Here is a 27,487-nt window from a genome sequence, read left to right as displayed (position 1 = left end):
TTTTCCTGATTTGTGAGTCGCCACAACGGGTCTTTTGATCTGCACACTAGAATAAAAACTGTGCAAAGTGTCACATTTAACAAGAGTTCATTTGTCACTGTTGCCCAAGCAAGTGGTTGAATACTACCCTTGTACTATTGTGCCAACATTGTGCGCTTCATCTGTAGTAGTTTCTTACAAGAAGTTGAAAAGACACCTTGATCATGCACAGACTTTGCAGCGTAATCATTATTTGCAGGATTACACAGCAGTGTTTATGTATGTCAGGGTTTTATATGTTAATGCAACATACATATATATATATAATATTTGGCGTGTTCATGTGAGACTTCAGCCACACGGCCATGGTCACACAAGGTGTTAACCGCAATCTTGTGTAAAGTAACAGCGACACAAGCGGGGCAAAAGCTAAAATAAGACGCTGGCTTGGCATGATTGTGTTTGCTGGGGGCGAAAAAAGTAAAGTATAGAGAAAAGTGAGTTTCAAATATCCTAATGTTTAATGAAAGGGTGAATATTGATCAGCAAGTCAGGGATTACAGTAAAACGACGAGGGAAAAGGTAAAGCTCAAATCACATCTGTCCATCTGAACCAGTGCTGGACCCTGTACACTAACTTCTCATGTGCCAAGAATGCAAGTGGAGTCTGTAGGGAAGGAGGCGCGGGGAGGCGCAGGGGTACTACGAAGATAACGTGTGCTGTGGTCGTCACTGAAACGTAAAGGAAACATGGTAACGGGGAGAAAGAAAATTTCCTTCTAGTTTTAAACTATATCCCTCTGATCAAAGTTCAAGATGGGAGCACCCACCACAAGCGTGGAGCCTGATTGTGACCTTCCACTTTTCTTACACGAGGGTGTGGATAGGCGTTGTTGTTTTTAAATCGTCTTCAGAGTGCACTCATACGGCGTAGAGTTCGTAGATCTTCTTGGCGCAGTATACCAGCGCGGCCAGTGCTATCGTGTTATGAAGTCTCTTTCTGTGGACATCATCCCTGCGTACCAAGACCACAGGCGTGGAGGAGGTGAGCGTGTGCAGAGGCAGCCGCGAGAGTTTTTGGCTGTCGTATTCCACCTGGTACTTGCAGCAGGGGTCAAACTGCCACGAAATCCCATAGAGGGCGGCGCAGGCCACGCTGAGGGCGCCGGCGGGCAGTGCCACGTAACGCGAGTATTCTGGAGGCAGTGAAAGCGGCGTCAGGAGGCAAGCGGCTCCCGACAACACGGCCGTCTTGTGCAGGCAGTTGCCCACCGTAATCCACCGGGCCGTCTCGTCGCCGATGCGCGTGGGCTCGATGACAATGTATTTATACTGGGCCTCCAGTGCTTGCTCCAGCTCGTACTCAAACTGGTCCTGAGCGTTCTCCCCGTTGTAGATCTCATGAACAATGTAGCAGTCTGTCGCCGCCATCACTCCCCTGTGGAGACGGAGCGGCAGGCAGGGGAACAGTGAGAGCAAGGAAAGGGAGCAACACACCGCCATTCAATATTTTCAAACCTTTGGATTGTTGGTTACAAGACGCTCTCTGATGAGCCTAGATTGATAAAACAGGCTGTCTGATGAAATAAAGATTACTTTATTATTTTTGAACGTATGTTTTGCTAAATTAAAAGTATGTAGATTGAACACAATATTCCTTGTTATGTATAATTTTCAAGTTACATTTTTTTGCTATCAACAAAAGTTCAAGGTATTTTGTAACAACAGTGTGCCCACATACTGTGAGCAAGAACATGAATGAATTAGTCTCAAATTACTGACTAACTGAGTAATTTAGTCTATACTAAGGGGGGCATCAAGGCAGCTGCTTAGCGTAAAATATGTTAATATAAATACAGTGATTGTAAAATAACACCTACATTATACAGTGTTGCACATGAAGCACAATTTGCCCTGCTAATTGTGTGAGGCAACATAGAAACATCAATTGAGGTTGTGTTACGAGTAAATAGAGAGCCAAAGCGAGGCTAACTGGCTTGCATGGGAGGAAGTTATGTGACCAGTCAGCTAAGTTAGGATCCATTTCACTTTTAGGGGAAGACCGTAGGGTATTTAAGAAAAAACACACAATTTTGTATAAAAACTATAGTAAGTACATAGTCATTCCCGCCACAACACACATACACTTTTCTTAACTTTTCGGTTGTTAATTTTTATGAGAATTCAACAAAACATCACATAAATCCATAGGTTGTTTCCTCGCTAACACAAGCTAGCTAGACACGTTAGCAACTTAGCATGCTAATGTTAGCAAAGCATTTGATTAAAATCTCATTGGCCCGGCGAGCGTTCCGCGTTTTACTTGAAAGACGAGCATTTTCCAGAACTGGTCAGATGTGACACCGACAAACGGTTTGATTTCACTTTAATATTTGCGTTTTACGGCCAAGATGAAGAGTAACTGACCTCTCCCTGCTTACTGGGACACCGCGCCTCCTTCCCAGCGACGCCATGTTGGAGATACAACCGTGATGGCAACTGACGCACGGCGGGACACGGCTTTCTGGGTAATGTAGTTCATGAGGGAGACTTGGCGAGTGTAAATGCGAATGTAAACTACAATTCCCATAATGAATCACACCGCGTCTACGTTACGTATTTTGCATTGACGTTCTGAGAGGTCAGAAGAAATACATACAGTATATGACGCATTCAATGTCCTCTATGTGCGGGAAAATAACAATTAAACCAACATGTAATAATTCACCACCAAAACAGCAATATACATAAACAGCGAGACGCGTAAAAATAGGTATCGTATTACATTTTTTGACAGAATATACAGTATATACTGCAAGATACTTACCGAGGTTTCAGCCTCGCGTCCTGTCTGTGTTGCTGTGTTGTAATGTGACTCCAACATGGAACAACTCTTCACGTTTAGGATGTGACAACAGCTGCCAGAAAGTGCCATTTGTATATGTGGTTGACAAAAACTGTAACATCTATTTAATATAATTTACATTTTTCCCCAAATAATGTATATTGCACAGCCTATTATATTTTGTACACTATGTAATAAAAACCAACATATCATGCATAATACTCTGACAGTATTCCCATTAATGTATTTGGTTACTTTATTCAGACAATAAAAGTGTCAAGCACAAAACAACACACTTTTCACCGATATACTGTAGTTAAGAAAAACGTTTGAATGTTAGGTAATTTAGCTTTCATGTGCACACACAAACGCATACAATGGAATGAAATATTGCCTTGCTATTAATAGGTGTTTGCCACCTAGTCACTAGTAGTTTTCTGCATTTGGAGCAGTCTATTGGTCCTGCCAGAGTGTGTGTGTGTGTGCGGAGTTTCCTGAGGTTGGTTTCTCCTTAACATCTTAGATTGTCAACAGCAAAAGGCTCCTGGCTTCACAGGAACAAAAAAAAACAAAAAACAAAAATTTAATTAGGGAATCCATGTGCATGAGTCCTTGTGGTGTACAAAAAAAAACACAGTAAGATTTGCTCAGTTTCAAGTCAGGAATCAACAAAGGATGTGGTTTAACTGAAATAAAATGCCCTGAATGCAGCAGTGCAGTATTCAATGCTGGTTTGAGTTGAGACACAGGATTAGTCCACCCTTACGATGAAGTGACAGGAAAGGACAGAAGGGGACTCTAAAATTGAAATAGTGAGGATCCAAGTCAGCACAAATATTTCTGGAATGACTGGGTCACTACAAACTAACATTAGAAGTTGAGGGAAATACATCAATTCAATCAAATCTTGAATATTCTAAGTAAACTTAATTTTTAACTCAAGAAAACTATTTGAAGATGTGACCAATTGTCATAAGGCCAAAATTCACCTTTAGCTGGAATTGCTTCATCTGTGCATCCCACTACTACCGGCATTTGTATTTATAAATCACACGGGAAAAAGAAAATGAACAAACCCCAAAATGAACAAAAAAATGGACAGACATGCCTGCTACCTTTTCGCCTTAAGGACAGAAATATGCAAATAAACGCCACTCCCATTTCTTTTAATACATGCAGGTGATGAATTTACATCCTGAAGCTTTCCATCCCACAGATGCTGGACTCAACTTGGTCCAGTTTGTTGGCTCAAGTCGACTGATTGCCGTTTCGCTTCTGTTGAGGAAGCGATGCCCCGTTTGTGGACAGGCATGACCGGTCGACTCGGCATATTAAAGTCATCTGGCATCGTCTAACAATGCCTGGAAGGTCCTTTGTTGGATGTACATCCTTTCCATATTTCTCTCCCGAGAGTCTCTCTCTTCCGTCTTTTGGCACCGTGTGAGGTCATTGATAAATGTGTTCAAAGTACTGAGGTTGAGGATTCTCTTTGACGTATTTCTGAATGTACCAACAGGTCAGGTGAGCTTTCAGATCTTCTTCCACCACAAAGTCCATGGCCGCCTGTCGCGGACAGAAGCGTACCATCACATATATCACCGTTAGATGAACAGTCTCGGAATTGTGTTTGGGAAATCCTACCTTTGCCAGGTGTTTGGCAATTCCTCTCCCTCTGTAGGCATCGGGAACTTCGGTGTGTTGCAAGTCCACGGTCTTCTTCCCGACGTACTCATACAGGAGAACTGCACGATCGTGAGACCCTGAGGGAAGTTCAAGTCAGGATGGATTTGGAACTTTGGGGTGTTCGCCCTCGTTCACGATCACAATTCGGACGTTGTGAGCTGCACACACTATTTTGTGTACTTTTGCACAAAATAGAACATGAAACATTTGATGTTGCACATTTCTTATCACACAAACCCAAAAAAGCTCCCACAAACACGCACATTATACAATGATGCCATCTAGCCGACCCCCAATGGGACACCACACATAGATTGTAGTCCTGTGGGGAAAACTGGTTTGAAGATTATTTCAACACATTCTGTTATTTATAAAATGATGGAGAGTAGCTTTAGTTTTGTTTTCTATTTTGTCATTTCATAATGATGTAATGCTGCAGACAATGGATGACCTCAGTTGACCTCAGTCCATTTCATTGGGTACGCCTGTCTGCTTTTATAAATATAATCATTTTGGCATTATTCTGAGAGGTGTTTCTAATATTTTGAGTTTCCTCACATGTCGGCATGTATGATATATAAAACATGTAACTCTGTGGTACTTTTAATCAAAGCATTTTGATCCACATCTTAGTCAAGGATCTTACTTTATTGTTGTTGCAAATTGGTGTCAAAATGGCTCCTGCCTAAAGGTCACTGAGCCAGAATCTGAGTGTTTAGGGAGAGGAACAAGGCTGTTTTGTGGCACAATTTGAGAAATACATTGGTTTATTATCGAATATTAATTGAAAAAAGCCTACATTGGACAAGCTAAAAGTTCAGGTAGCAGCTTCCGACTTAGCACTTTTGTGTTCGGTGGCTGTCATCATGTCAGAATAAAGACTTGATATAGTACATTATATTTAAAGCCCCAGTGACTTAGACCATCGCCAAGAGAGCAAATAAAGCGAATTTAACAGCAAGCTGTGAGCTAATATTAGCCACAAGCTACTACTAAGAACACGTTGAACGTACCGTTGAGTCTTATGACAAACTGTCGACGCTTTTTATCGTGTTCCACCTGGATGTGAGGGTTGTTGGCGTCCAAGACATTTGCCTGTGCCGTCTGAGCCATAGCAGCGGTGGGGGGGGAATAAAGAAAGAACACGACGGGGATCGTTTACTCGACTGTGCGGCGGTCCCACGGCAGAAATGGCTACATGGAATGATGAGAAGCAAAACACTTCATGCAACCAAATCAGCTGGAGGGTCACGTGACAGCCGGCCAATCATCACAGCGGTTGTGCGAGGTGGGCGGGAGTAAGGAATGTATCATGTATCACGGAACTGGCCTGTACGTGGTGACGTACTGATGACGTCATGATGACGTAGGGTTAGTTTTAATGTTGATTTTACATCACTGCGATTATAGTGTGTAAACGCCTTGGATGATGACGCTTCGTAAATGTGCGTGACGTCATTTATCACTACCATAACTACCATAAATATCACGTTAAAAAAAGCTACATGAATATCTTTATTTTAAAGGGACAGTGCAATAATTTAGTCATGTATATAAACTGTGTATTAACGAATGAATGTTGTATTTTAATGTATCTTTTACTCAGTTTACTTGCTTTATTCAACTCCATTCTTCTGTAAAGTGTCTGAGTATTTTGAAAAGCGCTATACAAATAAAATGTATTATTATTGTTATAAAGTACCAAATAACATTGAAGCAAAGTGTGTAAAATGTCATTGGGCCTGCCATTGGATAAAAAAAAAAAAGTCTGGTGCTTGTGTGTCTCACTGAAAAATGACAGTAGCATTACTGGCACGTAGTGACAAGTGTAGAATACTACATATCATCACAAGGTTGTGTTTGAATTAATTTAGCAATTTTTACACATTTAGGCAATAAATATGAATATTTGTATGTGTGTATTATATCTTCCCTGCATGATGTAGATTGTTTGGTGATACTGGTGTGCAGACGTTACACAACTAAGGGATGCTTTAGTAGGTCAGGTCAGGTTACAGATCTTTGCTTCATGTCTCACACACACACACACACACACACACACACATCATCCAGAATTTGGCCACACTTCACCACTGATTATGACAACTATTATCTCATATGTTAAACCTAGTTAGAAACATTTGTAGCATTTCAAAGAGGGTGTGTCAAGTTCACTGGGTAGTAATCCTGGTAATCTTTTCAAGTAATCCCTCAAAACTAATAGAGTTTGTCAACTCTGTCACGGATTAAGTATGTGTAACACTTCACCACAAACCTGTTGGTGATCTCCTCTCGTTTGGTCGGACAAGGAACACTTCTTCTTTTTGGGGACAATTTTGGATTTGATTTGGAGAAAATGATGTCCAAAGCGCCAAGGTAAGGTTAATCACATGGGAAAATAGGTGGATAAAAGATGGTTTGTGACCCCAACTGAATAGAAATGTAGCGAAATCTACTTTGTAAATTGGCTACAAGTACAGAAAAAGTACTTTATCATACAGGTGCACGCATGATTGTAATTATTTCTTTATGTATTAATTCAATAGATGTCCATTTGGTGAAAAAAACCAATTTGACTGTTACTTAATATTAAATGTGTTGACCTATTCACATTTCCGTTGCAAACTAAGTTTTTATCTGATATGTGTAGTGAAGAACATTTTACATTGCGATCAATTGCCAAGCAACTATGATTTTTTTCGCTTTTTCTTCTACCCCAAATTTCTCCTGCAAATGAGACTTTGGCCTGAATTGTTCCATTTTCCACTATGTTTGATTGACAGGTGGCCTGAGGCTAAGATCAACAAAGCTCCACATATGAAGTCAGTAAAGGTACGTCCTTTTTTCCATGACAAATTAAAAAAAATGATGCTTGTGTGTTCTTCTACTGGCGTGATACTGGACACAAACATGATTGCATGCATAGTTCTACATTTACTTTTGCCTTTCCTCACTTATTTCAGTCATACTGTACATATAATTACATAGTGTATGTGAGTCATTTGTTGATAATGGTTGAAAGAAACAGTTAAAATTGCACACACACACACACACACACACACGCTCAAGGATGGTTTGCCCCTGCAGTCTCCAGTCCGGGATAGGTGAGGCTGTGTCTCCAAGGCCTGGCGGCAGAGCGTCTGTATGCAAGCGCTTTCCCGAGCCTGTTAGTGTGATGAAGTGACCGCTATCGTATTGTGTTTGTGCGAGTCCGTGATCACCGAGTTAGTCAGATGGCACTTAAGCAAATTAAAAGATCTTGCAGGGATTTAAAGGTTTGCACCAATGGTGATTGGATTGAACAAGTTAAAGAGTGCAAGTTGGTTTGGACATTGTCTGATATTTCTACATTCTAGTGATTGATTATGCTAGTTTCTGTAATATATAACTATTAGTATCTATATAAAATTGGGATGTCCGATATTGGCTTTTTTGCCAAAAACTGATATTGTCCAAATCTCAATTGTGATACTGATATCAGCCGATACTGATACCACTATGGCATATCTCATGTGGTGGAATGAACATATATGTGTTGTATGCAGCATTTTGGAAATAGCGGTTTTCAAGATCGGGAAAAAATCACTTACCAATATCAACCGATATCACATTTTTATGCGATGGTTATCGGACATCCCCATTATAAATATATCAATATTTTAAAAAGTTAAAATGTTCATTTATTTTAGTTTTGGAATATGCCGAGGGACAATCAAAAAGGAGCTACTGGCCAAAAATGGCCCCTGTGCCACACTTGAGACACCCCGTCCTAGACTGTTCCACTCAAGCAAGCCTCAGCAGAGTATAAATATTTTTGTAAGCGTCATGAAAAGTAAAGTGTGACTAAAAGTGAAAGGTATATATCAGTTTCTCTCTCCCAAAGGAGGCGCCGTTGCTAACCGTGGCTGTGTCCAGTAGAGGCAAACAGGCCGGCAACACCGCAACCAAAGCCACTTTTCATGGCGGAAGGAGCAACGGCCTCGGCAGCAAGACCGGCGTCACTTGGAAAAGAGGCAACCAGCAAGGTTCAGCATCTCGTCCATCCAAGCCGGCCCTGCAGCTCTGCAGCAGTCGGAGCTTTTCTTCCCTCCACACGTCCGCACTCAGTGCTGCTCCGTTCATGAGGAGCAGTCGCTCCCTCAGCAGATTGGACCAGAGATCCACTGGAGATGGTATGGTTATTTTTAACGTATGGAATCCAAAAAATGATAGCTATATTTCTTAAACAGAATCTGACGTTGTGGGTGCAAATACTCCGGGAAAGAAACGACCGTTCTCAGAAAACAAAATCCTGGATTGTGGGAAGCCAATCAGGTTCATTTTGATGTTCTACATCTCTGATAATTGAAGTGTTGTTCAATCATGATGGCTTTTCATCACATGAAGGAAAAAGAAAGAACAGTGTCATGGCGATCGGGACCAAAGGAAGCAAGTGAGCAGTTCTTCAGAGACGCTAAACACCGCTTCTTCTGAGCTCCCCGTTACTGCACGCCTTCGACACGGCGACAAAGTCGAGAACGAGGTCATCTGCTCTTGGAAAACTCTGCTGCTGTTTGATCACAGCGGGCAATATTAAACACTAAACATAATTTAGCGGTATCGGTAGAGAAGGATGGGAATGGAAGCAAATGAAATCGGAACAACCGAGTATGAGTACGCCCCAAATTCACCTAAATCCCTGCATCCCTGAAAAGTAAATAAACACATAAATGTTTGAAAAGCACCCAGATACTGCTTACTATTTCATACAACATAAACTACACATGTGGAAGATCTGTACTTCAATATTTGCTCTCATGAACTAGGACGTGTGTACTGAGGAGAACATAGATGCTCTTTGTGGAGCCACTGCTGGGATTAAAACCAACCTGGTCCAAAGCGACCCTGCAAGGTAAACATGTGCCGCCCACTTTTGACTGCTAGTCTGCTAGTTTCCTGTTTAACAGGAAGGGTTTTTTGCACTTCCTTCTCGCAGCTCCCGACTGGAAGAAAACACTGAGGTGGATTCCAAAGTAGAGCACCAAGACAGCTGCTTGCAAGAGAACCACGTCTGTGGAGGTGCTGGAGAGGCACACAAACAAGAAGGAGGAGAAGGAGAGCTCACAATGGAGCAAGCGATGCAGGAAACGTCTACTGAAGGCTGGGTGTCATCCTCCAGACTGTCGCTCGCCTCCTCAGCCTCTGGCGCTCCATCTCCTGCCAATGCCACACAGCAGGAGCAAGAAGGTAAAGGTGCTGTGTGAATACATTAAGATAATATTTGATATGTCGTTTCTTTCAATTACTAGTCTCGTATTTAGTCGTTTAAGAGTTAGAAAACTCGACTTGGATCACAGTCTACTCAGGCCTAACCTGAGGACTACCTGTAGCATCCATCCATCTATCCTCATTAGGGTCGCAGGGGTATGCTGGAGCCTACCCCAGCTGACTTCAGGTGAGAAGCGGCGTACAAGTGGAAGAGTGCATGCAGGGATCTTGTTCACGGGTGCATGTTTTTCCCGTGCAGGGGTCCCTAATCATTCGCCATGTGCTGATGCAACGCGGTCCAATGAGGAGCGTTGGGATCAACAGGAGCGCCTTTGTGAGGCGCAGACAGGGCGCCTTGTCAAAGAGGTGAGACGGAGGTGAGACACCACTAAATAAATGCACATTCCAAGCCGTTCTTTCCTCACATCTTCCAGCTGGAGCAAACACAGAGAGAAGTGTCTCGACTGCAACACGAGCTCCAACAAGAGCGAGAGAGCCACTTAAGAGAAAAGGTTGTTCAAGTAACGTACGCATGGTGCTGCATATGGAGGAAGCGGTGACTTAACCATTCGTGTACTGTAGAAGGATCTTCTGTCCAACTCCACGTCCTCATCGGAACAAACGATGACGGTGCAGCGACTGCTGAAGATGAACCATGAGCTCCGGGCTGAGCTGGAAGTCCAAAAGAGAATCCAGGAGGAAGCAAGGGAAGCTGAACTGCGTCGTAGAGTTGACCTATTAGCTCAGCAGGCGCAGCTACTTGTGACGGGGGACGCCACAGCGCTGGCACAGGCCCACCTGGAGCAGGAGCGCCAATGGTTCATGGAGCAACGGATGGAGTGGGAGCGTACTGTCGCCTCCTTGAAGAGCCAGCTGAGCGTCAGCGAAGGGAAGCGGGAGGAGTCGGAGCTGCGTGCGACGCAGCTGCAGGGGCAGTCGCAGAGTCATGGCGCTCTCCAAGAGGAGGCCGAGGAACTGAGGAAGGCTCTCCAGGAGGCGACATCACAGCTACGCGCCAACGAGGATGCACAGGCCCAAAAGGAAGCTCTCCTGCAGAAGCACCTCATGCTCCTTCAAGCCAGCCAGGACAGAGAACGACGGAGCTTGTCGGCCAGCTTGGCGCGAGCAGAGGAACGCTCCCAAGAACTGCAGGAGAGATTGGTCAGCGCCGAGCAGCAGGTGGAGAGCCTGGATAAGAACCAAATGTGGAGCAGGGAGAGCGAGGACGCTCGACATCAACTCCAGGAGGAGTTAGCTTCTTCTGTGGCTGCCGTGCAAAAATATCAAGATGACAAAGAGGTGCTGGAGCAACAATGTCGGGAGCTGCAGAACCTGCTGTCTGAGGCAGAAGAAGAAGTGGGCAGGCTGCAGAGGTGCTCGAAAAGAGAAGAATCACACCGCCACGATCTGAAGCGCTCGTACGAGGCTGCCTCGGAGGAGCTGCAGGAGGCTCTGCGGAAGGTGCGGCAAAAGGAGGCGGAAACTCAGGACTTGCGTGAAGGATTTGAGAAGCTCCTCGACAGGAAGGAACAGGAGCTGAATGAGGTTCTGCTGAAGATGGAGGTCTTAGGTAATAGCCTGGAGGAGACTGAAGCAAAACTCAATGAGGTTCTCGGAGTTCGTACCTGTGCCACATCACACCTGGAGGATGAGTGTATGGACACTGGCAAGGACAAAGAAGAGTTGGGGAAACACCATTTAGTAAGTGACAGCGGGTCAGAAGAAAGAGAGAAGTTAAATAGCAGCTCCAAAGATCACAATCATCACTATCAGCACGCTCGAGTCCGGTCCCATTCACTTGGTCCGTCACACCAGTACATCATCACCTCAGGAGATGATCCGGAACGGTTTACAACTGTGATCCAGTTACTGGAAACCAAGCTTTTTGTAACAGAGGAGAAGCTCAGGGAGATCACCCGTCAACTGGAGGAACACCAGGATCACGTGACCTGCCAGGACCCCCACCTCCACTCCCAGCTCACTCAGAGCCGAGCCTCGGCGCAGCACCTCGGCCTGCTGCTTCACAGCCGAGCCGAGCGGAGCCGACGCTTCGCTGAGGAGACGGAGCGCCTCTGCGGGCTCTTGTCCGGCCGCCTTCAGGCTGCGCTGCACGTCATACAAAGCTGCAGGGAGACGCTTGAACGCAGCAGCACCATCGAGCTGACCGACTTTGAGAGGAAACTGGCGGCTGTGGAGGCGTGTCTCCAGCAAGGACGGGAAGATGCGGACAAACAGCAACGTGCATCCTTGCATGCCTGCAGAGGAGAAGACGACGTCCTCGGTGAGGCTGAGAGAAGCGTTGAAGACGCGTCAAGCGCGGCTGAGCGCTTGATGAGAGAATTGGTCCTAGTAGAAAAAATGGTGGCGGCCCTTCAGGGCCCAAATAATCATCTTAAGTCTTTAGCGCCAGAACAAGAAGACATGAGCGTGGCAGACAGGTACAAACTCATCCTGGCTCAGCTGGTCAGCTTAAAGAAGACTGGGGGGGCCAGCGTCCATAAATGCATCATTAGAGCATGCACTGACGCTGAGCTCATTTATGCTGCCTTTAAAGCCCAGCAGCAATATCAGGAAGAAAGTCAGGACCTCAATGGTGAGAGGGAAGGTCTGACGCACATTAGCACTCGGGAGTTAGCCTCCTACGGGGAGGACGTGTGTTTAGATGGAACAGCTAAATCTAGTCAACGTGATGAGAAAAGGGCTGATACAAGACCGGCCTGGTTAGAGAGACTTATATCCAGACTGCAAAGAAGAGCTAAAGTCCTGTGGCAGCTCAGCCAGGAGGTCCCTGGTACGGAGGAAGGCTTGGATGGAGACCCGTGGCCAAACATGAACTGGATGCAGGAGCAAGCCAAGCTGGTTTATTTGTCCGAGAGGCTGCACTTGGATTTGGAGCAGGAGCAGCAGAGATGCAGGATGCTGCAGGTCAAACTGCAGGCCTGGTGCCAACAGTGGGATTCATCATTAACAGGCGGGCGGGGGGCCTTTGATTGCACCTTACGTGAACTTCAGGAGGACAACAAAGCAATGGGAGAGGAACTGGAGCATGGTCGGGGAGAGGTAATATCCATGGAGACCGGAAGACAGAGAGGCAAAGAAAACAATCGGGAGAGGATGGACAAACTGGAAGCAGAGTTTCAGATGAAGATAAGGGAACAGCAGCAGATCCACAAAGAGGAGATGGAACACTTGCATGAAAACCACATCAAATATTTAGCTTCTAAAGTCAAAGATGATGCTAAGTGTGAAGAGACACCTCCATTCCACGGAGGCTCAGCCTCCCCAACTGAAAGTCAGGAGGTAATAAGCTTTTTACGGTTTACAGCATTAGTCACTTCCATTAATTTGTCCCACTGATCTCAGGTCTTCTGTGATGAAGAGTTGCAGCATGAGAAACACGTGGAAGAACATATGACGGACAAGGAGACAGCAGGTAAAGAAAGGAACCTATTCAGAAAAAGGGACATGAATCCAATACGATGAGATGTTGTTTTCCAGCCATTTCCGCAGTGAGAAGATCCCATAAAGAAGAGCTGCAGAGAAATGAACAACCTCCACGGAACTTGGAGAGCGCAGACGTCACTCATGTGCACAATGAATATCAGTGAGTGATGGACGACCTCATCAGATGCATGGGCAGATACAGGAAATGCTAAGAATCTGTGTCATCACAGGAAGGTGATCCGGTTGCTGAACGAGGAGCTGGAGGTGTTGTCGCTTCAGCACACCCAGAAATGTTTCGAGAACTCCCAACTGCGAGGAGAGTTGCAACTACGGAGAAAATCCATCACGAGGCAGGGAGAGAAGCAGGTCGGTCCTGATGAATGCGGCCCTGACAGCTTTTTGTGTGCCGCGATTGTGTAAAAAATAGGACGTTTAGCTTAGCAAAGCTAAAACTGGGGAAAAATGGACACTAAAATAAACATATTCTACATTTGTAACTTGTTGTCTCTACAGCAAGAAAATGGAAGGAATCCACAGTCAACGTTGCAAACCAATGACTTCTATGAGGAGGAGGTGATATCAGATAAAAATATTAAAATATTGTGATGTGCTGCTTGTTCTACTGTGCTTTTGTGTTACTATTTGTCGTACTGCAGTATTGCATTTTAGATTATCGTTACCGTCCGCTCCACGGTGTTTTTGGTATCTTACCACATGTTGTCACCCGTTATCGATGTGTCACTACATGCTCTCTGTTGTCTCACAGAAGATTCTGCGGCCGAGGGAGGCTGAGATGCAGTTCCTAAGACAGGAAGCTGTGGTAGGAAGAGTCAGGGAAGAGTTGAAGGCCGCTGAGATGGTACATATGCCTTGTCAAATCTACGGAGATGAGAATATAAAGCAGTCACGGTATGTTTTTGAACCCCAGGATAGAATGTACAGCCAGACCAAGAAGAAGAACCTTTCTGGAAGCAACCACCATGAACACCGTCAGGACGTTATCGCTGCCAGTGAAGACGTCAGGTTTGATGCCTGGTCTTCCAACAGAGTCGCAGCAGGACAGAACCCTGGTGAGACATTGTGGACTATGACATCAAATCATCCACCTACATAAGAACAGTATTGGGACCAGTACCCGTGAGTCCCGATTCAGTTTAAAAATTTGGCACTTTGAATGACTCGTTCATGACTTCTTTTGGGAATTTGGGAACATGAATGAGGTGATAGACGTGTATTTTCCCCTTTTATTTCTTCTGTGGCAGCCTCTGAGAAAGTAGTACGTTTCTCTTTTTCCATCTCATTGCACATTAATGTGGTGCGTTCAAGGTCAGATGAATAAAGCGCAGGTTTCAACCAAATTCATGCAATAATTTGTTTGTTTTAAGTGCATGCTTTTCATGCAGATCATCAAGTTCAATGATCCGGTTTCACATAAAGGGTCAGAAAAATAGGATGTATTTACTGCAAATATTCTACCCCAGCTCCATATTGTGACAGGCAGAAGACATGTTCTTCCACTAGATGGCACAAGGTACATAATAAACCTGTGGCTCCACCAGTTGCCAGTCTTTCATTGGTTTGGTGTTGTGACGGGGATAACTGGAAATAATCCAATTTAAGGATCTAATCAATCAATGAGTAGTGTGTCTCATTACTTGTATCCATCTAATGAACTCTACGTGTACTGATTGTATTTACTGGTCTTGTTTTCAGCCAACATAAGCAACGCTTCGCTCCCGAAGAGAACGGACAAACCCTCTCTCCTTCGTCGAATCAGAGCTGTGAGGTCAAAGGTACATGACTAAGAAGTAGTCCTATTTTGTTGATTTCCCTGAAATAGAACAAAATGTGATTCATGTAAATACAGTATTTGCTACAAAGGCAATATTCTGTGTGTTTGGCTTCCAGAGTTTGAAAGAGGGTCTTTCTGTCCAGGAAAGGAGGAAGCAGTTTGATTCATTCCAAGGTGGCGGACACTTCACATGAAACCGGGATATACTGTATTTAAACTCATTTTGCAGTATAGGAAACTACTTTGCCTCTACTGTGATTATGCTATTTTACCACTAGATGTAGCGTCAACAACATTATATGAACTAAGCGAAGGAATGTTGCTGCAGCAGGTCACCCTCATGCGTCAATGTGATCGGATACAGGTGGCCTCGGATAACCCACAAATGCATGACATGGAATGTCTGCGACTATAACAATAATAGTTTTAGCTGACTGATTATGTAAAGTCATATCATCGGATCATATCGAGGACTAGTGGCGGTTGTAGCTATGGGTTACAGGGGTCATAAGACATGTGTGTCGGATGGACCCCCTCTATAGGGGCACCCTCGTAGGATGAACACCCTCTACAGTGTGAATACGGCACCCCCACTGTGCTCACTTACCACAAATCATTGCTGGGCCTCAGCCCTCAGGTTAATTAGCAGGAAAAAAGATATTCATCATATATGGAATCATATGGATCATATGGAATATATCACAAGCCAAGAGTGTCAAACATGTTATTTTATGACAAAAATACCAAAAAGGCAGCATGAGTTAGCTTAGCCTTGCCTGCCCACTCATGACAGGAAGGAGGAAATGAAAGAGCATGGAGCGGTGTGGCGTGCAGAAGGTTTCTAGGGAAATTGTAAGGCATGCACGCACACGTGTACGCACACACACACACGTGTCCACGCACATAGTTCAGTTCCAAATGTGAAAATTGTAAATAGTTCATGGTGTTACATTTGTAAATAAATTGTTATTTTGATGTAAAACACCCCCTTTTTGTGTGGTTTAGTGGTATAGTTGTTTAGATATTTGAGATTGAATGAGTTAATTTTAAAAGAAAACATGAGTCGAAGCCATCAGGTGCCCAATTTATGAAAAAGAGAGAGGAGGAATGAGCCACAGAAGAAGGTAGAGTCATGTGATCAAGTTATGCATACCATATAGGGTAGGGGGCCACTGCCAATAAATATTTCTACTACCAACCACGTCAGAGAATGTCTATTTTCTATATTGAAGCAGCTAAAGGGCCGTAAGGGACACAGTAGACCTGCTTTGAGACCTGAACTGGGCTGTTCCAACGAACTCCGCTTTACGAGAACGCATACTGACAAGCGCAGAGGTCTGATGGATGTGTACGTTATAATCAGCGCGTCCTTGCAAAGGTCCTGTTTTTGAATGTTGCTCGGGTCCGCGGAGTCACATTTCTCGAGGGGGAACATCGCACCTCATTAAACCCTGCGCTCCTTTCCTGTGACTCCAGTGTGAGAAGATCCAGTCATGTGAGGCGACGAGCAAAGAGCAACGCCAACGCAATCCATCACAGAGGAATCTGCACGCTCAAACTTTTCTTGCTTAAATAACAATGTGCAACCTAAACCTCCAGGACCGTAAGCCATAACGGAATAAAAGGGCTGAGTCAGCATATTTATGTGTACTATACGTACCTTTTAATGTATTTCTCATTTTGATGTGCGATTCTGAGCTGCAGGCCACTGCCATTGGCTGCCCACCAGTCCAGGGTGTACCCCGCCTTTTGCCTGAAGTCAGCTGGGATAGGCTCCAGCATACCTCCGCAACCCTGGTGAGGATAAGCGGATAAATTATCAATACCATCTAAGCCGTTCAGCTTCTTATTTGTCTTCCATTACCAGGCAGCGTAAGTGTGTTTATTTGACTGACAGCTCTTTGTTCGGGCAAAAAGAAAGAATAAGCAATGTGTTGGATATCCTGCAAGGTAATGTGACTTCAGCAGACATGGAGGAGGAAGTTTAAATAAAGAGCTGAAGGAGGCATCTCTACCTACACAAGATAGGAAAGAAGAACTTGATGTTTTGTTTTTTTTTTGGTATGTCCCAGATAAAAGAAGAATATGTGAAATTCTAAGAAATTCACTTAAATATGAGATGTGAGCTTCATGAACAACAAACCGCAGTCCTTGTGCCTTTAGGGATTTTTTTTTTGACGTAGTGTATTTGTGCGTGTGCACCCAGAAACCCCCCCGGGGCCTCATGACTGATCATTGGCTGATACAAAGCCACCAGCACACGGGTGCACCTGCACAGGCTACAAAAATAAGTGTCCTATTTAGTCATGCAAAGATCAATGACTGCACCCGGCGGAGGAGCAAGACTTTCCAGTTGTGTTCGCGCGACCACGGAAGGCACCACGAGTCTTCTGACGCTTTACATATGGCGTGTGAACCGCATCCTCTTTGCTTTGTTTGGTCAGCGTTGCCATGGCAATGAGCGGATATCCTACAATGTCCACCAGAGGCAAAGAATATAAATCGGCAGCCTCCAACATCAGCTTAGCATCTCACGGCTCAGCGTGGAGGATGATGAGGCTGATTGATGTTTGGGAAGGTGGGGGGCGTAACGCAGCCAACTCACTTTTGGCTCCAAAAGGGACGACAAACAGGTTTGTTTGGTGCAAAAATAGCAATGAAACACGCATTTGAATAGTTCTCACAAAGGCGAACCAACATAGTAATATTGTTGGTTGAATCATCATTAGTTGCCTTGAAAATGTGGAGGCGTCAGCACTGAAAATCTATTTGCTTGTCATCATTTGACAAGTGTACCTGCCTGATTTATTAGACAAAACACCATCTTTAATACAGGATATGATTTAAATGCAACAATGCAGTCAGCAAGAACCGCATCTGCTGATGACGTCATGGGCTAATCTAAAACGAGGATAGACTTGTATGTGGTTTACTTACTGAAAACAGCCCGACCTGTTGTCATATTATATGATATATGATATGATATTATTATTTTTTTAATCAGAAAATGAAATAATAATCTTCTATGCATTCATTTTCTATGCCGCTTATCCTCACAAGAGTAATGGGTATGCTGGAGTCTATCCCAGCTGTGTTTGTAGGGGGCGGGGTACACCCTGAACCGGTGCCAGCCAATCACAGTGCACATATAGACAATATTAATATATTATAGTGTTCTGATGACACCGGCCAATTAAAATATAAAAAGAGTTAGGAAAGCGTGCAGCTCTACACCACTGCAAACCGACACCTCAATACCTCAAATGTCGCCAATTTAAAACTGCCTTTGTGCATCTCTTCTGATCAAAAGAAGCAACCGTGTCGCTAATGAAGCGCCTAGAGAGAGTGTATAAAACACAACAATAGCAAACAGGAAGTGCAGGGACACCCAAGCAACAAAACATGACCAGCATGAGTGCTGCTCTGAGCGGGAGAAACAGATGGTTACTGTCTTATATAACAGTTTTATACCTGCCATGCTCATCTTGCCAAAAAAAATCCTCTGACATTTACATTTTTTTATTCTTCTTTGTATAATTGTACAGTAATTTGTACAGTAAGTGAATGATATCCCTGCAAAGGATCAATAAAGCACATACATATACTATATATAGCATGAAATAAACATGCCTGGTGCCTCCTGGGCAGCACCGTAGTCGGCCAGGAGAGGCGAGTAAGGGGGTAGAGCATTCCTAGAAAATGAATGACTGAATGGTGTCTCCTCCTTATAGGTGGAGGCGCAACATGACATAACGCTGCGGACGGATGAGGGCCGAGCGTGCTATTGGGTGGATCGCAGTGTGATCAAATGCAGCAGCCCGAGTCCCAAGTGGGGGTCCAGCCTGGCCCACTTTTCAGACTTTAAATAACTTGAAGGGTTACGTTATATTAGCTGTAACCCCCACATCCGATCTGCCATGTACTGACAGGATTTATAACCCCTTTACAAGATGAGGACAGTAAGCTAGTTCGGCTGGCACACAAGTTACACCACCCAAGAAGCCATTACGTTTTCGTGTACAATGGAATAAATATGGAGATGGAATCAGTTTAATGGCAAACCTGCTAAATAACCCATCATGGGGCCAAATAAAGTGCCAGCAATTTGATGAAGAAAGTGAAAAACACTGTTGAATTAAACAAAGAACGAAAGGTAGGAGGTGGCGTGCGTGTTGCCAATCTTAGAAGGCAACATTGAGAAAGATCACAAACTATCAAAAGTGTTGAAAAGTCCTTATGGGGTGGGGTTCCATCTTTAGTTTTCTCAAAGTTATCTGGCCGCCTGATTATTGTTGCCGGTGAACAGAGCAGCGAGCATACATAGACTGTACGGCACATACAGTACATACCGCACATACGTACTGTATGGAACGGATGGAGGTGCACGTCGGTGAACCTCTGAAGCGTGTCGCCGAGTTTGTGTTGTATGCCAACAATTTCTGATAGTATGCAGACCACGGTCTTTCCGCCTTGGCAGAGTGTGAGAAGAAATCCAAAGTTAACGCCCCAAAGGTCAAACATGAGTTCCCCTATTATGATCTGAAAACTGACACTCAGACATCCTCAGCTTGACTTCCATGGATGTCGTATTGCTGTGTGTTATCAACACACAGTGGTGTGAAAAGGTGCCCCTTTTCCTGATTCCTGATTCCTGTGTTAAATGGAATACGTACCAAACAATACTAAAGGAGAATGTCCGGCCATTTGTTTGCGACCTGCTTGGGTTGTGCAGTAGGACAATGAGTCCACATCTTAATGGCTGAAGAAAAACAAAATGAAGACAATGTGACTGAATGACAACAATTCAGCAAAGAGGAGTGGGCCAAATTCCCTCCACAGCGTTGTAAGGGACTCATTGCAAGTTATCGCAAACGCTTGACTGCAGTTGTTGCTGCTAAGGGTGGCCCAACCACTAGTCATGTAGTGTTTAGAGTTTTTTCCTCCCTTAATAACTTTGATTTAAAAACTCCATCTTGTGTTCAGTTGTGTTGTGTTGTCATATTTAAATTTGTTTGACGATCTGAAACATTGAAGTGTGAAAAAATACTGTAAGAAAGGGGCAAGGGGCAAACCCTGTAGCTGTGTAACAGCCTCTGCTGTATGTGGGTCAGACCAGCACAGGACAAACTCATCCCCGCCTATCTTGTGAAATTAGCAAAATGCTAACCACTGTGCTTTAGTCAGTTTAGTAAGATTCATCAAATAAATGAATTATTACAAAAACTTTATTTCAACAGGCAAACATTACCTCCAACAAAAAACAATGACTACCGTTTATTCCCTCAATCTGCTGGTATCGATACAAATGCTACCCGGGTTGCTAACCTGGTAGCCTTAATGTCAATATTTGAGGGATCCGCCCACCTCTAATTTGTGATATCGCTTTGTCATCGGTTGCCATGGCTGATTCACACAATACTACTCTTCACAAAAGCACACAATACTATTTGCCTCTGCCTTGGTCCACCACATGACTGCAGACCACACTGTCACCTTTGTCGTTTGCTACATAGTTTACGTGTGCTGTGGTCAGTAACGTGCATAACGTGTTGGAACGAGTCATTTCATCATGGGCCAATCCCCCAGTATCATATCCCCATATATAGCCCATATATAAAAAAAAATATTCCAATGAATTTCAATGCACTGAAATAATTTCAGTGCATATTGGCCTTGGAAGAGGTAGCAGCAAGTATTTCTGACTGGTGCCACACTTGGTAAGGGAAGAGCGCTCCGTCTCCAAATGCCAAGTATGTACCGTGACACGGTTGAAGACAGGGAGGGGGAGGACGAGGGCTGAGCAGTGAGCAATAGTTGTGTGGATGTAGGATACGGAGTGGGTTCTGCAGCAGAACCAGCTCGCATGCAAACTGAGGAAGTGTGGGGACACATGGACGAGGATGACCGATTACTTCCAAATCATCCGTGAGGAATTGATGGCCGGTTTTATTCCGGAGGCCGGTCAGACACATCTCATTTGGGACGACTGAGAGGCTTTGTTTACCTGACTAATTCGAGCCTGGACAATTACAAAGTCACAGTGGAGAACTTGACGCCAGCAATGGTTGTAATGCTGTCCTCGCTGACCAGAGGAACAGGTGCAGTCAAACTCGGGGAGATGAATGTGTTTCTTTCCTACCTCACAAGGATAGACTGGTTCTACCCGTAACAGACGTCCAGCTGAAGGGACCGGCGAGGAAACATGCAGCAGTTCGGCTAAAAGGCTGAAAGTTCTGAAAGTGAAAAAAAAAAAAAGTGTGAAATCGACATTGATACCTGCATACAAGGTAAGCGGATCAAACGGAAAAAAATATCAAATTACTGGTTATTAATGTTGTTTTATTTATGGCGGTCATTCATTTCTGCTCATGCGTTACAATCACAGCAGCGGGCGGACAGTTATTATAGAAAATATTAGATAATAGTGCGCCTCGGACACTCATCATCATCATCAACATCATCACCATCATCCTGCCGCCTAGCAACTAGAGCATTGCGAGGCAAAGAGTGTGAAGTAACGCACACACACACACACACACATAAGCACATACACAACACTCAACTTGGTGATGCAATTCAAATAAACTAGAAACCCCACATGGACAAAAGTATTGGGACAGGAGGAAGTAAATAAATTTGGGATAATAAACTTTGGGATGGTGACTGCTTCCGCCCTTCTGAACATTCGCGTGTCATATGTATCAAGTCTGTCATGTTGGACCCGAGAGAGGCAGGATTTGGTGTTTGCTGGTTTGGGGTCACGAGTTAGTCAGGTGCCTCCCCAACAGACTGTGCCTTAGGGTTAGGCACAGTGCGTTCAACAAGGGTGCTGTACAACGTGTTCCCACAAAGTTGGAAGCACACAATTGTCCAAAAATCAGTTGGTAAGACAAAGACTTGGTTTACGGACTACCAAAAAGAACTTAACAGCTCTATCTAATTCATTTAAGAAATCCATTATTAGGAGTCTTATAACTTTATTCTTATCTGAACACATAAACAGCGGTGGAATTCCTACATGTACTGTATCGCCAACTCACAAATACTTTCTGGGAACATTTTTAGAGGTGCATTCGGGGACACTCTGAACACCGAAAACCATAACATCTTCATCATCATAATGCGTGTATCTGTGGTGAAAATAAACAAAAAGACTAAGAGGAACATAGAGTGGGTGTGCTTGGAAATCCCAGAAAATACACTCAAAAATTCCACTTAAATCACGTGGTGTCATTGAACGCAGCCCGTCGCTTCATTTGCTGGTAGGCAAATGAATTTTGGCATCATTTAGCTTTTTTTTTTTACTTCTCAGCTAATTTGAGTTTGTTTATACCTAGAAATATTAATAATTGTCATTCATCTTTAAAACATGGGCATATTCAGACAGAGTTGCAAATGGTGATTAATCATGAAAACTGCAATTAATCGGATTAAAGAGGACAATCGTGCTTAATCGAACTAAAATAAAGTGTTGAAATAGATTATGACCAGCGTCCATGCAGCCAGCTGCTTAGCATCCCGTCATTTTTCTGTGACCCAGTTAAAGTCCCGTCCATCGGGAACACACGTTTTATGACGTCAAATCAAATGCAACTCGTAAGTGAATTAATCTCGAGACAGCAGTAAATGAAATGACTTTTGTATCTGTCTCACAAACGTTCAATTTCACGCCTCGCTGCCCTTTCCTTGTGTGACTGCCCCAACAGCCGATAAGCAACAACATTATACTTAACCCGTAACGAGGCAAGGGGCCAGATTTGCCCTTTCCTCTCAGTCGGTCAGGTCGGCAACACACCTGACACGTACTGAACAATCTTTCATTCATCACTGGCATGAAATTAAAGTCTCAGAGTGTGTTTAAAGTTATATTATCCTACTTTTTATGTGTGCCACTGTTCCAGCACAGCCTCTCCGGGGACTCGCACGGCCTCATCAGTGGCCTAATAGTTATGCCAGCTGTGAGAAAGCGATGATACGTCACATAAAGTGGCAGCACATTAGATTAGCCGGCTATTTCTGTACCTTGTTGATCAGAAAAAGACATATTTTGCAGCAGCGCTAAAGAGGGATGACGCTATAACTTTATTTTCTCTTTGTATCGCACTTCCCCATCTGTAGCCGTGCTCCGGTATGCATCTATCTTCTGAAGGCTTCATCAATTGCTGCCAAACGCAAATGTTGTTAGTGAGGAAACTCATTGCGCCATTAATCAGGCTGAAGCGTTAAATGCGATTATCGCCATCATCGTGGTTTGCCGAGAAATATGTCGACGTCGACTTAAGCAGACACTTTTTAGTAAGAAGAAGAGTTGGTCGACATAAAGTAGATGGGTTGCCGGCGTAAACGGGACCAACTTTAGTGGTTCTACTGGAGGCTACTTCCTGGAATCGGATGATAAAGCAGATGGACGGTGCCATTATGACACTTTCACTTTATCTGGGTTCTCGCTAAGGTTTAATGGGCTCCTGATTGGTCGAACCCGTTATAAAGAAAGTCTTATGCTAGAGATGCTCAATACAGTTCTGGCTTTCTTACCCATACTGATATCAACTGATAGCAATATTTTTAAAAATCCAATAATCCATAATTCTGGCAGACAATTAGAGAAGCTGCACATTTTGATGTGGCACAAACTTCCATATAAGTGCAAAGTATGAAACTCTGGACTAAGTCGCTTATTATTTTGCTGCAGGTACGCCAGCTGTGTGTGAATCAGAGGTGTGATATCAGATTAGAAGTATTACAGAAGTAGTCTTACTCCCGTCTCGCAGTGCTTTACAATCATTGCAAATTGCATATTTACAATTGGACGGCTTAGTTATGGCATAGAAAACCTGTTTGCAACCGTTTAAATCTGTTTTTTAACATCATTAGAGTCTTCTAGGCATGAACTAACACCCACACAGTCACCTTTATGTTCATATTAGTTATTAAAGTAGCTCTAATTTGAAAAAATAAGCCAATGAAGGACTAAATAAAGCACGTGTGTCGCAGTAAATGTGTTGTGTGGAGGACAGGAAGTGACGTCAGGGGTTAAGTTTTGCTTAAATATGCAAATATTAAGCTTCGTGAAACAACATGATTGATTAAATTATATGTTTAAAAAATGGTGATACACTGAAGCGGCCAGATTCAAACCCCACTATGGTGAGGGGTGGGAATATGCCAATATCGGCATTTTCCTGCTATGAAAAAAGACAACCAAGACGTTTAGTATCCATTCTAAAACGTCCTAAATGTACTCTCGTCCTGTAAATGTTAAGGCTTACTTTTTATTGTGAATTCCGGCGTATCATGACGAGTTTCCCTTAAAGAGTTGAAAACTGTGTTCGCAGGGAAATAGCAGTCTGCGTTGGACGTCTTGCGTGAGTCGGCCTGATCCTGTGAAGCCACGTGGCCGCCCTGGCTGAGGCATGAACGTGGGAAGAAGCCAGCAGCACAGCTTCCTGTCCTGTGAAGAAGAAGGCCTGAGACTGACGAGCATGCCCGCCGTGGGCACCTTCGGCAATGGAAAGATCCACACCAGACGTCAAAGACACAGCCGCTTCGTCAGCAAGACGGGCCAGTGCAACATCCACTTCTCCAACATGGACGACAAGTCCCAGCGCTACATATCCGACATTTTCACCACGTGCGTGGACATACGCTGGCGCTACATGTTCCTGCTCTTCAGCCTGGTGTTTGTGGTGTCCTGGCTGATGTTCGGCCTGGCCTTCTGGGTCATCGGCCTCCTGCATGGCGACATGGACCATCTCGCTGGGGACGACAGCTTCGTACCGTGCGTGACGCAGGTCAACACCTTTGTGGCTGCTTTCCTCTTCTCCATCGAGACCCAGACCACCATCGGCTACGGCGCACGATGCGTGACGGAGGAATGTCCCGCCGCCGTCTTCATGGTGGTGTTCCAGTCCATCGTGGGCTGCGTCATCGACGCCTTCATGATCGGCGCCATCATGGCAAAGATGGCGAGGCCCAAAAAACGAGCGCAGACTCTGCTGTTCAGCCACAACGCCGTCATCGCCATGCGCGACGGCAAGCTGTGCCTGATGTTCAGGGTAGCTAACCTTAGAAAAAGCCACATCGTGGAGGCTCACGTCAGGGCTCAGATGGTCAAGCCCCGTTACACGGAGGAGGGCGAGTACATCCCTCTGGATCAGATCGACATGAACGTGGGTTATGACAGAGGCACCGACCGCCTCTTCCTGGTGGCGCCGCTCACCGTCATCCACGAGATCGATGAAGAAAGCCCTCTGTTTGGCATCAGCAAGCAAGACCTGGAGACGTGTGACTTTGAGATCGTGATCATACTGGAAGGCCTGGTGGAAGCCACCGCCATGACCACGCAGGCGCGCAGCTCCTACCTGTCGTCAGAGATCCTCTGGGGTCAGCGTTTTGAGCCGCTCATCTTCGAGGAGAAGAGCCAGTACAGGATAGACTACGCCTATTTCCACAAGACCTTCGAGGTGCCGTCCACGCCGAGGTGCAGCGCCAGAGACATGGAGGAGAGGAAGTTCCCCACGTCGGGCGCCAACTCCTTCTGCTATGAGAACGAGCTGGCCTTCATCAGCAGGGACGAAGAGGATGAGGAGGAGGCGGACTTTGACAAAGGTGAAGAGAGACAGTGTTCGTCTGAGCGGCTGAACGAGCACGGCGCCAGTGCACGCGATCAAAAGTCCGGTAAAGAATCCGAGATTTAAAACGTGCTGAACCACAAAAACCAGACTCGTAGGATCCTGGTAATTTGGTGCATGACTGCTAGTTGCTTCGTTTGTTTGCTTGTTTTGTCACTTTTGTCAACCACGCGGCTTATTGTTGGATCGTTTGCAGTCTAACCACAACATTAGGTACACCAAATACTCCTCTCAGACCATTACAGCAAGCCCTCGTCAGGCTATGATTAGTCGGATTATATGCAAATCTGAATTTAAGCTAATCTTGCGTATCTTTTGCCTAAATTAATTTCAATTTTCAAGCACAAAATATCAACATGAAGTAAAATACAAATGTAAGACAAGTATTGTAGTATTCTACACTGGTCACTAGGTGTCAGTAATGTAATGCAATGTTCGCTGAGACACACAAGCACCAGACTTGATTGCCTGTTTGAATTATCTCACAGCAGGCTCAATAATAATCCCTAACAGGGATTTAACCTATTATTATTTATGTATTAAATGGCATATTTTCTCTTGTTATGTCTACTATATTGAGTAATACAAATGTAACGGTGACTATAGGGGTGTTATTTTATGTCTAGAGGTCTCTAATAATGTTTAAAAAATTGCATTTAGAAGTTTGTAAACAGGTTTTCTATGCTCCATTTGAAAATACTGCATTTATATACTGTACAGGGAATCCTACTTAGTGGAAATTCACTCATCTCAGTCGGCTTTGGAACCAATTAACCGTGATAAATGAGGGATTACTGTCCATTGGGTTGTGCAGGTGTACCTAATGTTGTGGCCAGTTTGTATATCAATGGCCGATGCATGACAAGGTAGTGCATTTTAATAAGCGGAGGAGCACTTTATAGTTCTACCTGTCGTTAAGGCATACGTGTACCGAGAACTGCTTCCTCACGACAGTCAACACGTTTCATCAGACACGGGAGATACACGTCTGCTTGGCGTCTTGTGGCAAATGTCTCGTGTTCATAATCTGTTAGTCAATGACAGAAACACGGTAGCAGTATGTTTGACGCATTTCAGTCCCTGGAGGTCTCCGTGAATTAGACACAAAAAAAGACTTTGGCTGCATGAAATGCACCTTTTCCCACACAGTGCACCCAGCTCGTCTGGAGCCCTCACATAGCAACAAGACGGAAACGTCCAATATGCTGCAAGCAGAGCCCAAAAGGACACCGCATGAGCAATGACAGTGAACTAGCAATTTGCAAGCGGAAGGATCCCTTTGGGAGTTGCAATTGACCTTTTCATGGAATATGTTCGCTCCAAAAACACTGCTAGGATTTATCTCAAGCAGGACATGAAGTTGGATGGAATGCTTATCAGCAGTGTGGTGCATCAACGCTGACTTACCTGCCCACTTTGTCCTGGGAGCCCAGTTCTGGTTGGATGTCGGTGATGAGGCAGGTAGTTCTGGTTAGTTGGTAGGGTCACTAAAGTTGAGCAGATGAAGCCTTCACCCGGCCCAGTCAGCACTGTGGAACACATACACAACAATGGTAACATGCGGTGATACCAACAGGGGAGAAAATAGCACTGAGCTAACTGATTTATGATGAGGAGCCATTTTTCCTCTTTTGAATGCATATTGTTTTGAGAAGTGGCCGCACCAAGTCACCGCGACCTTATTTAAAAAGTCATACATCAACAGGTTTTCTATGTTCCAAGTATGAAAATATTCTATTTATTGACATTAAATATCGAAATTAACACAATTGGGTCTAGAACTAGTTCTAAATGCATATTTCTTATGGGAAAAATTTATGAAGTTAAAGCAGTGGTGTCCAAACTACAGCCCGGGGGCCATTTGCG

At 44.4% G+C, this 27,487-nt stretch overlaps 4 protein-coding genes and 1 long non-coding RNA gene across 8 annotated transcripts; 2 read left to right on the top strand and 3 right to left on the bottom strand.

Annotated features, from left to right (window-relative positions):
• Positions 1–477: 477 nt before the first annotated feature.
• Positions 478–2,533, bottom strand: tmem11 (transmembrane protein 11). The gene is made up of 2 exons (XM_058049447.2): positions 2,407–2,533; positions 478–1,417 (listed from the first exon to the last, which is right to left on the bottom strand). Exons 1-2 carry the CDS (start codon positions 2,451–2,453, stop codon positions 901–903), a joined length of 564 nt encoding a protein of 187 aa, XP_057905430.1. The 5' UTR covers positions 2,454–2,533; the 3' UTR covers positions 478–900.
• Positions 2,534–3,556: 1,023 nt separating this feature from the next.
• Positions 3,557–5,751, bottom strand: natd1 (protein NATD1). Its single transcript, XM_058049274.2, has 3 exons — positions 5,521–5,751; positions 4,466–4,584; positions 3,557–4,387 (listed from the first exon to the last, which is right to left on the bottom strand). The coding sequence occupies exons 1-3, from the start codon at positions 5,618–5,620 to the stop codon at positions 4,271–4,273; spliced, it is 336 nt and encodes a 111-aa protein (XP_057905257.1). The 5' UTR covers positions 5,621–5,751; the 3' UTR covers positions 3,557–4,270.
• An 824-nt stretch (positions 5,752–6,575) lies between these two features.
• LOC131103200 (uncharacterized) lies at positions 6,576–16,206 on the top strand. 4 transcript variants are annotated; one of them, XM_078797051.1, is made up of 18 exons: positions 6,576–6,883; positions 7,291–7,339; positions 8,391–8,679; positions 8,737–8,821; positions 8,894–9,029; positions 9,313–9,398; positions 9,483–9,733; positions 10,014–10,120; positions 10,189–10,266; positions 10,337–13,054; positions 13,118–13,187; positions 13,253–13,358; positions 13,429–13,564; positions 13,712–13,771; positions 13,965–14,057; positions 14,127–14,268; positions 14,912–14,991; positions 15,134–16,206. In XM_078797051.1, the coding sequence occupies exons 1-18, from the start codon at positions 6,864–6,866 to the stop codon at positions 15,182–15,184; spliced, it is 4,557 nt and encodes a 1,518-aa protein (XP_078653177.1). In that variant the 5' UTR covers positions 6,576–6,863; the 3' UTR covers positions 15,185–16,206. The 4 variants fall into 4 exon arrangements, with proteins under 4 accessions (XP_078653177.1, XP_078653176.1, XP_078653179.1 ...); XM_078797050.1 differs by having other exon boundaries at positions 6,578–6,883; positions 15,107–16,204; XM_078797053.1 differs by having other exon boundaries at positions 6,579–6,883; positions 8,423–8,679; positions 15,107–16,202.
• LOC131103203 (uncharacterized) lies at positions 13,926–27,152 on the bottom strand. Its single transcript, XR_013629937.1, has 5 exons — positions 27,029–27,152; positions 21,130–21,223; positions 16,651–16,784; positions 14,160–14,265; positions 13,926–14,077 (listed from the first exon to the last, which is right to left on the bottom strand). It is a non-coding gene; the product is annotated as an uncharacterized LOC131103203 (long non-coding RNA).
• kcnj12b (potassium inwardly rectifying channel subfamily J member 12b) lies at positions 20,758–25,870 on the top strand. Its single transcript, XM_058049273.2, has 2 exons — positions 20,758–21,277; positions 24,326–25,870. The coding sequence occupies exon 2, from the start codon at positions 24,404–24,406 to the stop codon at positions 25,685–25,687; it is 1,284 nt and encodes a 427-aa protein (XP_057905256.2). The 5' UTR covers positions 20,758–21,277; positions 24,326–24,403; the 3' UTR covers positions 25,688–25,870.
• Positions 27,153–27,487: the final 335 nt, after the last annotated feature.

This window comes from Doryrhamphus excisus, linkage group LG16, assembly GCF_037039965.1.
Source record: "Doryrhamphus excisus strain RoL-2023G ecotype Guam linkage group LG16, RoL_Dexc_Guam_v1.1, whole genome shotgun sequence".
Taxonomy (NCBI): domain Eukaryota; kingdom Metazoa; phylum Chordata; class Actinopteri; order Syngnathiformes; family Syngnathidae; genus Doryrhamphus; species Doryrhamphus excisus.
The sequence above is the reverse complement of the archived record's forward strand: the minus strand, read 5'-3'. Positions and strand labels throughout refer to the sequence as shown.

Excerpts from the sequence above, each read along its gene's own strand:
- LOC131103200 (XM_078797050.1), top strand. The coding sequence starts at position 6,864 with ATGATGTCCAAAGCGCCAAG. Across the intron at positions 10,267-10,336 it reads AGAGCCACTTAAGAGAAAAG|AAGGATCTTCTGTCCAACTC; the intron begins GTTGTTCAAGTA and ends CGTGTACTGTAG. Across the intron at positions 14,992-15,106 it reads TCAGAGCTGTGAGGTCAAAG|AGTTTGAAAGAGGGTCTTTC; the intron begins GTACATGACTAA and ends TTTGGCTTCCAG.
- kcnj12b (XM_058049273.2), top strand. The coding sequence starts at position 24,404 with ATGAACGTGGGAAGAAGCCAGCAGCACAGCTTCCTGTCCTGTGAAGAA.
- tmem11 (XM_058049447.2), bottom strand. The coding sequence starts at position 2,453 with ATGGCGTCGCTGGGAAGGAGGCGCGGTGTCCCAGTAAGCAGGGAGAG. Across the intron at positions 1,418-2,406 it reads GTCCCAGTAAGCAGGGAGAG|GGGAGTGATGGCGGCGACAG; the intron begins GTCAGTTACTCT and ends CCGTCTCCACAG.
- natd1 (XM_058049274.2), bottom strand. The coding sequence starts at position 5,620 with ATGGCTCAGACGGCACAGGCAAATGTCTTGGACGCCAACAACCCTCAC. Across the intron at positions 4,585-5,520 it reads GTTTGTCATAAGACTCAACG|GGTCTCACGATCGTGCAGTT; the intron begins GTACGTTCAACG and ends AACTTCCCTCAG. Across the intron at positions 4,388-4,465 it reads TTGCCAAACACCTGGCAAAG|GCGGCCATGGACTTTGTGGT; the intron begins GTAGGATTTCCC and ends TGTCCGCGACAG.